The sequence below is a fragment of the Pavona decussata genome, unplaced genomic scaffold, assembly GCF_977016875.1.
Source record: "Pavona decussata unplaced genomic scaffold, jaPavDecu1.1 SCAFFOLD_21, whole genome shotgun sequence".
Lineage (NCBI taxonomy): Eukaryota > Metazoa > Cnidaria > Anthozoa > Scleractinia > Agariciidae > Pavona > Pavona decussata.
The window spans coordinates 3,594,085-3,603,328 of record NW_028145444.1 but is presented as its reverse complement, the minus strand read 5'-3'; the positions used below and the strand labels follow the sequence as shown (position 1 = coordinate 3,603,328).

At 38.6% G+C, this 9,244-nt stretch overlaps 1 protein-coding gene across 1 annotated transcript; it reads right to left on the bottom strand.

Annotated features, from left to right (window-relative positions):
• Nucleotides 1–1,525: 1,525 nt before the first annotated feature.
• LOC146486274 (uncharacterized) lies at nucleotides 1,526–4,190 on the bottom strand. Its single transcript, XM_085096061.1, has 2 exons — nucleotides 4,120–4,190; nucleotides 1,526–2,287 (listed from the first exon to the last, which is right to left on the bottom strand). Exons 1-2 carry the CDS (start codon nucleotides 4,153–4,155, stop codon nucleotides 1,829–1,831), a joined length of 495 nt encoding a protein of 164 aa, XP_084952187.1. The 5' UTR covers nucleotides 4,156–4,190; the 3' UTR covers nucleotides 1,526–1,828.
• Between the last annotated feature and the right edge of the window lie 5,054 nt (nucleotides 4,191–9,244).

Below are 9,244 nucleotides of genomic sequence, written 5' to 3'. Positions count from 1 at the left end.
TTCTTGCCAGTTAGAGCGGTTTTCAATGGAGTGTCGTAAAACCAAAACCAAAGTAATTAATCTGGCCAATCACAACAGATGTAAACAACAACACAACGAGCCAATCAAAATTCAAAGCGAACACATGTAACTGGCGCCAAGCGCGGGAAAACGCATGCGGCCGAAACACGATTGGTTTTGGTTTGGATTCCCATTGGTTGAGAAAGTGGCGCGAGTTTTGTTAACCAATCACAGAGTGTCGAAATGCAAAACCAAAGCAAACGTAAAATTACTTTCGACACTCAATTGAAAACCGCTCTATTATGAAGTAATGTCGATTTAGTTACAGATAAAAGAATAAGTTCTTGAATGAACAAAACTACTCATACACTAAACTAGTGCAGCCATTTCAAAACAATAAAGAGAGGCAATTTGTCATTTGTAGTAACTTAGGTGACGAGAAAGAGACAGACAGTAAGAACCGGAAGGACAATTGCAAGTGTTCATTCGGTACTATCCTGATTGTATACTGATTACAATAAGATGTATTTAACGCAGTGTCTTTAGCTAAAGAGGTAAGTGACTTATTATACGTCGCAATGGAAAACAGTTTCTGTTTCAAACCAAAATTGCCAATCAGGGATAAATAATAAAGCGAGTATGATATGAAAGGTGGAGAAATTTTGTCACACAGTGTCGAAACACCTTTAGCTTGTTTCTCCTCCTCGGTCATATTTGACAATCGGCTTCTCCCGACAGCCTGAGGGGTGAAGGCTCGCCCACTGATTTGCTCTGGCACTCTTTTCCGGAGTAAGCTATTCAGATACGTATAAGTAAAATACAGAGCACATTTGCGATTTCAAAACTTGTGATGGGTAAAACAAGGACTAGCCGAAATAAGAAGCAACCTGCTCAGTGGGAAAAAGTGATAGGTTGTCTTAGGCGGGGGAGAGGATGGTGGGGGAGGGGTGAGTGGAGGGTCGGGGGTCACTCCAAGTACGCCTGCTGAATCCCACGCGCCTGCAAGCCAACTGCATGCATCAGCAAGTGTGTCATTTCGTCCCTGTGGATACCAGAAAGAAATTTGCACCCATTTAGGCCTAGATAGGCCGCGCTGTTTTGTATTCTGTGGCTAAAGAGGGAGGGGGAAAGGGTTAGGCGCGGATTCCATCCTTTTCCCTCCTCCATAACTCCGAAGATGTTAACATATGACAATGGCACTTTTGGAGGATTGATAGTACGTCCAAAGGCGTGTCCTTTGAACTCCACAACGAGAAGAAATGACGTCATATAACGAGAGAAGTACGCAATAATTGCCAACCGGCAACTTCATTCATGGGCACAGGTATACCAGCTCCCTTGGTAGGAGACTGCCTTCATCTCGTTTCCAGTGCCCCCTCTCAATTCCTCCTTCTCATGAAGCGAAAAAGAGACATAGAAATGAGGTTAAGATTTCCTTCACTACCAACTGTTCTACGAGAACAACGGTATCACTAAACATTGTCAGGCGCGTTAGCTGGGGGATAATTATCGGCAAAGACAAATAGACGTTGATCTCAATGAGCTTTATTCTGCTTCTTGAATCGTGTGCGTTTACATAAATTGTAACACAATATGCAAGGCTGATACTACGTGATACTACAGTTTATTTTTGACTAATTAGGTCTCTTGTGGATCCTACGTCAACTAGAAGCATTATCGTTCGCGGCCCTTTGCAGTTTTCACGTCTACTTTACATAAATTCACTTTTTTATCATTTTTAATTACGTACTGATTTGTACTAGACCGGAAACAGTTTAGAGAATGACGTGCGTGCACATAGCTAACAGCTAACGCTTAAAAGTTGTAATCAATTGGCACATACACAGTCCGTGGTGAATGAACCACAGTCTGCATAATACGTCAGTACAGCATTGCACTTTTTGTAACGATGAATCGGAACAGAGTTGTGGCATGCATTAAGACTGGATACCCGGCAAACTGCTTTTAGGATGTACTTCGAACCACCATTCAGGCAACGTACATACCCCCATCGCTTTTCCTTAATACAGGAAGGTTCACTTCTCTTGCTCAACTCCAGTTTTTGGAACACTTTTGGTGGCATCTCCCCCACGGGAAGTTTTTCGTACTTGTCTGCCAAGCGCTTGCGAAGGGGCGATTTACCAATCACTTCTTTCTTGTCCCTCGTCAGTCCATCGTTTAGCCTTGCCCGATACAGGTTATCAGTCAGACGGGACAATGTTGAGTGATCGCCATTTCTTCTTTGGCTTGCTGTACATGAGCGTACCCAAAGCACCAAAACAGTCGTCTAAGATTTAGAAGACACGAAAGTGGTAAGCTAAGTGACATGAAGATTTTGACCGATTTTGGGTGAAAATGGGGTAAAAATAAATGCCTTCACTTAGTTACAAAATAATAATTGGTAGCCCCAATTTGTTTTAAAGTCGTAATCCACTCCGAATCAGTCCCTCTATGGCTCAGATACACTCATGGTCAGTTTGAGTACGCTGGTGGTAAAAATGTAAAACTGGATGGGATTATTTTGAAGTTTCTGTTGATAGAAAACTTGTTTTGAGGATTTTAAAATCATACCAAATCCCTTTTACACTTTTGGCCATATCAGAGCGATAATCAATCTAGTGTAGTAAAACCAAGGTAATTAATCTGGCCAATCACAACACGCGTAAACACACGGTGGACCAGTTAGAATTCGAAACAGACATGTAACCGGCGCTAAACGCGGGAAAACGCGCACGTGGCAGCTAAGTCACGATGGTTTCGGTCTTGCTTTGCATTGGTTCAGAAAGTGGCGCGAGTCTCGCCAACCAATCACAGAGCATATTTAAATAAAACCAAAGTAAACACGTAATTACATTCCACACTTTCGACGCATGCGACATGACAATTCCATGACAGCTATTTAAAAACAGGGTTGTTCCTAGAGTGGATACTCCAAAACAAGGCTGGACACCTTATGACGTTTACACCATGTAGTATTATTAATTCTCATGGTCTTGTTGTAGACGAGAACAGATGCCCCTTTGCTTGGCAGAGAACTGAGAGAGTAGTGCTCTATTTAAACGAATGCGGAGCGTTTTCTAGGCCGGCGTTTAAATCATATTAAAACAATTTAAAATAACAAAATATAACTGCACTTTGTTCCAAAGACGCGACAAAACAACAACAACAACGACGAATTCATTCATAAATTTGAATGAAACTTGTTATTCATAGAGCGTTTTATTTTTGCATTTTTATTTCAAATGACTTCATCTTCATTTTCTTCTTCTTTTTTTCGCATAAGCGTCGCTCGGGAGCTAAAGTGTCTCGAACGAGTGCGAGATCAGTTCTTCAGGTGCGCGGGCTTTACAAGCATTTGAATTTGTTCTATTATGCGGCGCTCAATCGAGGACGGCACTTAATCGTACGTAGACCGGCAATTTATCGAGTAAATACACTGAGCGGCTGGTATGGTATAAGGTTCCGCATTGGGTTGTTATTCGGCAATATGGCCGAGCCTACTCCAGATCCTTAAGAAACAACTTATGATAAAAGACATATGTACTCAATTTACACGACTGAACTGAATGAAATAGCACCCTGTAAATTATTCTGCAAAACATATGTTCTTTAGAATGCATATGCTTTTTAATGAAACAGGAAACTTTATCTTACTACCAGGTGTGAAATTTTGTATTTTTGGCCGTTGAAAATTGCAGACTACTAACTTCTGCAGTTTATGTTTTTAGGTAAATATCGTGAAACAGCAACCCTACCCCCTACCCCCTTACCACCGCTAGCACTCTTACGTCCCTAATGGGCACAGACGGAACTAAACATCTACACTGAAAAATAAACTTGTTCAATGTTATCTTGTTTAAAAAATACACCCCAGGTCCATGGAAAAAAACCCAAAATATCTCGATCTTCAAAAAGTTTTACATTTCAGTTTAACAGAAACCTCAAATTAGGAAATTTGGAAATTTCGACTTCGTTACATCAGCACTTTGTACACGACCACAAAAACTATTAAATTAGTTCGTAACACTAGGACTCTTCTCAACCCAAATTAAAGATTCCAAGCATTAAAATAATAAAATATAATAACAAGGATTCAAGAAAATACCCAGAACAACTTACGCATAGGAAAAACATAATTTTTTTCTTGTTTCGCATCTTTTCTTGCTAAAGGAAGGTGCTGTCAGTTTTAGTACCAGGAACCTACAACGAAATGGTCTGCACTGGTCTCTGTTATTTATTAAGTTGCTTAGCACCAGATGGCTCTTAACAGCGGCACTTAACTTCCCACAAAACATAGTACACCACTTTATGGTATAATAAACACCAAAGTAAAATGACGTCAAGTGTTCTAGAGAAATCCCCACTTGGAAATACTTGAGAGCGAACAACACGCCAAGGAAGTTTTTCTCGATATTTTTGGAACTTTCTATCGTCACGTTTAAAGAAGTTTGATGGTGAGTTGTCTAAAGTCTATGGATAATGTCGTTCGTATGTGAGCCACTTAAAGAGCGGAAAATCTTTGGAAAATACTGAGCCATATGCGAAGCCGTTCAGGGCGGGACTCTTGCGTCCCTCATAAGCATTAAACGATTCCGTTCCTTTTGAAATGATTTTGGTTAGGTAGGGTTAATTAAGTAAAAGGTGGCAAAGACTAACCAACAAAATAAATTAACGCTTATTTTCTTCTAGTTTCATATTATAGTGATGCAAATGTGACAATCTTCCACTTGTCCCGTACCATATCATAATTCATTTGCACTTAAAATCCATTTTCCACACACATTTGCGGGGTGAAGCGCTTCAATTTTAACGTGCTTGTTTAAGTGTTTCAAAACATCGTTAGCTCACCAAACAATTCATTTCCACTTTAAACCCACTTTCCACACACATTTGCTGAGTACAGAAGGTGTCAACTGTGACGGCTTGCTCTTTCCAGTTCAATTCACAATACATTTGCACTTCACGCACTCTTGCACTGACGCTTTTTAATTCGCACGTTTATACGTTCATGTTTGACTCGCACAATTAAAAGGTATAAGTTATAATTAGAGTAATGCAAGTTTTATCTTGCAAGAACAGGATTATCGTCAAATCGAGTAAACTAAAGTTCAGACGTTCAGTGATAACTATTCAACTAAGGTTATTTCATGAAAAACGACGATCAGTGAAACTCATGATCAGGAAAAAGAATAACAACATGTTGAGCCATCCCTTAAAATAACGATCACCCTTCCCTCCCTCCCTCTTTCTCACTCTCTCTGCAACGAGATGCTATCACTCAAACATGTGATCAAAAACGTAGTTTTGAAGGTCGTTGTAAGCGTCAGAATAAGCTGTACAAAAAAACCCCTATTAAACAGTTGAAAACACCTGAGCAAAGAGGACACTCACTGAATTCGAAAACTTTATTTATGGGTTAAAAAAAATTGGTCGGACGGACGGTAAGAAAGGTAATGTTATATTGCATATTGCCGGCAAATTGTCTTCATAGGCGGTAGATTATCAGTTGCATCTTGTGCGCCTTTTTTCACTTTATGAATCCCTAATCCTTTTTCTCTATTTTTTCTACATTTGGTAGGGTATGTATTCTCCTTTCCTCTGCCTTATTCCTACAGTTAGTTAATTATCTGTGCAAAAAAAAAAAAAAAACGTTTTTGGAGGTTATTTGTACAACAAAACCCAATCCATGTCTAACGCGCGTGGCGATCTCATCTATTTTGACCTTCCGATTACTCGATTATCAAAGGTTACCGTAATAAATCTATTTTCACACGTTTTAGTGTGTGGTATCGCTGTGTATTTTTGTTGTAAGAGATAGTGTTTTTGGAGTGCAAATACGCATCAAAGCGAAAGCAAATATTATATTTTATGCTACTCCTCCGAAGGGCGCGCTTTCTATTCTGATCCAAAATTCCGGTTCAACCAGTTAAACCAGTGAATCGACAAACGGCACGCGCAGATATCTAAAAATGTTCCGTAACCTGACAAACGAACGTATATTCGGAAATACGTCTTAATTTTTTTTTTTTTTTGGCCATTTGTACAAAATGTACTTTTCTACTTTGTTGTCTTCTTGAACCCTAGAACCATCATTGCGACATCAAGGAAGTTTTTTTTGATCTACCAATGAAATTTGAAGTTTGGAACTCACAACCAGGTTGTCAGCCCAGACGGAAAAAAGACTCTTTTTATTCGACACAAAATAACTTCTGAATTAGCTTCTGATTAAATAAATGAAAGGCGTTCCAGATTTGCCAAAGAAAGAAAAAAATGTATAATAAACAATTAATACTGATGATTCCCATATCGCATTTATCTATAGCAGTATTAAATTGTTACTCGTCCGTTTTTTATTTTGCTAAGAGATACCAAAAAAAAAAAAAACATCTAAAAAGGAAAGCCTCGATGTTCAATTAAATTCTACTAATTATAATAAAAGAAGTATGATAGCCTGCAAAGGAACAGATAAAAGTAAATGCCAGTTTTTTTTTTCTTTTTTTTTATGGCGATTACTTTTTATAGACCCTCACCTGTCGTAAATGTGCGAAATCAGCGGCTTAATGAAAGGTGAAATAATAAAAAAAAAAGAACCAGATGATTTTTTCTTTTACGCATACTTGTAAAGCCTTTTAACCCACTGCTTAACTGAGAGAATTGAGAATTCAGAAAACAGCTTATGTAAACTTCATAGAATAAAAATAGTTTATTGTGAGGACAAATTTAAAAGTCCTTTTTAATACAGCTTTAATTACGTCGCGTGACAGCTCTCACCAAGAACGCTTTTCGCTTGACAAATACACATCTTGCATTTCGAGTATCTAGAATCTTCTAACTTGACTGAAATTTTTGGAACAAAATTAGAAGCATCGTGTTACACAAGTGTTTATATATTTTGTGGGAACTTTAACTACAACCACAAAGGCAGCATCAACGAAACTCACTTTAAAATAAAAATTGAATGAATGAATGAATGAATGAATGAATGAATGAATGAATGAATGAATGAATGAATGAATGAATGAATGAATGAATGAATGAATGAATGAATGAATGAATGAATGAATGAATGAATGAATGAATGAATGAATGAATGAATAAACGAACGAACGAACGAACAAACGAACGAATGAATAAATGAACGAACTTTACTTGAGTGTCAGGGTATTTAGCTTACATAACCTATTGTGAACACAGGTTTAGAAAAAATAAGTTCTTTTGAGCTAGTCTCCTTGCATTAAAAATTGAGGAAATAGTTGCTTCCCAGCTCAGCATTTACTCGCTGTCTCAAACAAGCTTCAACCTCTCCATCTCGAAGCCTGGAAACTTCCCACTAACCAACCCCACCCCCTCCCTCATCCGTCTTCCCACCATCACAACCACCTCCTAAGGAGGGGGGAGGAAGGTTAGTATAGACAACGACGAGGAATCGAAAAAAAAAAAAAAACTGCACGCAACAATTCTGGCAGGAAGTAGCCAGCTAAGAAAATAAGTCTTTATGCGTTTCCTTTGTTTGTATGGGAGGAAGCCTGATAGTAGCATTTGCACATTCGTATTTTTCTGTTCCATCATCTTCCTTACGGTTCGAAGAACCATACTTCGCATTATTTTCATCTTTACCTCTTTCACGTCTAGGAATTTCGTTATTATGCTGCTTTGCATGCCTTTTGCGGGATTTTTTCACTCCTTCGCCTGGATAGGACACCCTTAAGCGAGGAAGCTTGAGAGGTTCCCCTTTCGTTCTCACACGTACAAGCTCTTCTTCTAACTTCCTCTCGCTGGCACGTACAAGCCGACAATTTCGCTTCAATTCTTGTCTCCAAACATGCACTTGTTCCTCAAATCGTTTGGCGAGACCCTGGTTTTTTATTTTGGCGAATTTCGCAGCAAAAACAATATGTCTGTTTGGTCGAGTAGACAGAATGTACTGATCCCGCTGCAGTGCTTCTTGCCGAAGTTTTTCCTGTTTTTCCCGTGTTGTTTCGTTCCCCCCATCCAAGCTGTTTAGAGAGTTCGGAAAGTACACTGCACTTCTGTGTCTTTGCGCCTTCAACCTGTCTAGTATACTGGAGAAATCGGCTTCACTCGGTCTGTAATAAGAATCGGTTCTTGACGCATCGTCTGAATCTCTTTCCATGTCGAGTTTAATATCAGCCATTTACACTCTTCAGCAACGCATCAGGTGTTTCTCGGTTTCCAAGACTACAAGTGTTTTATCCTCTTTTCGAGTAGCAGAACATTTGACCAAAATCAATGTTTACCGGTAAAGAACGCATAAACCTTGCTTATCAAAAAGTCTGAGTTGTGTTTACAATGCCGACAAATTTTATTCACAGAACGCGGAGTCGACAAGGCAACAATGCATAATTAACGGCAGGTGGAAATAATATTTTCAAACAATTCTTGAACTTAACTAATAAAAAATTGCAAATTTCCGTCCAGTGAAGGATGTTATGCTGCACAATTGTATAACGATCCAAGTGATTTTTAAACTGGAGGAATAAGAAAAGGTTTTCAAAGCAATGATTTCGATCTGTGTGTATTCTACACAGTCTATAAGTAATCCAATCTTAGGCGCCAGTGCGATGGCAAAAATACATCGAACCAGTCAAAACGGACTAAATTAAATTGAATATATTCCTAGAACTGTCATATATAAATAATTGAAGCAAACAATACTTTTCTTTCAGACGGACTGCTTTTTGCATAGTGCATTTTGCATTTACAATTGCTTTTGTCATATTTTGTTGTTATTCTCAATTAGTGTCTTTGAAAAAGAAATTCTTTTTTCACAGAGAAGAAATAAGCACGTCTTCACCCTTCAGTACGACTCTCTAAGGAACTCGTATGCACATCTAATTCTGAAAGTCGTTAATTCACATTCATTAACATCTTGTGGATTGTCCTTCCGATATTGTTCTTAAGCGAAATGAATAATAGTTTACAACACCTCTTATAAGTACATCCGCATCAACGATAGCTTTTCATTTTTCTCTTGCAGTTTTGTCTCATTAGAGCCTTCGATCAGATAAAATACCGCTATAAAAAAAGAAAAGAAGAGAAGAGCCAAACAAATGCACTTTATATGAACTGAAAGACAAAAAGTTGAGCGAGATAATGTGCTTCCTTACGGATTCTTGATAGGTCTCGACAAAGGCAATTAGCACCGTGACAACAACCTAGAGAAGCTCACAAATATATATACCAAAATTTCAAAGGAACCCGCGATTCGACAAGGGGGACCTTG

What these genes read in the sequence shown, in the direction of transcription:
- LOC146486274 (XM_085096061.1), bottom strand. Translation starts at nt 4,155, where the DNA reads ATGCGAAACAAGAAAAAAATTATGTTTTTCCTATGC. An exon ending in AAATTATGTTTTTCCTATGC is followed by an intron (nt 2,288 to 4,119) that starts GTAAGTTGTTCT and finishes TCTAAATCTTAG; the next exon opens with ACGACTGTTTTGGTGCTTTG.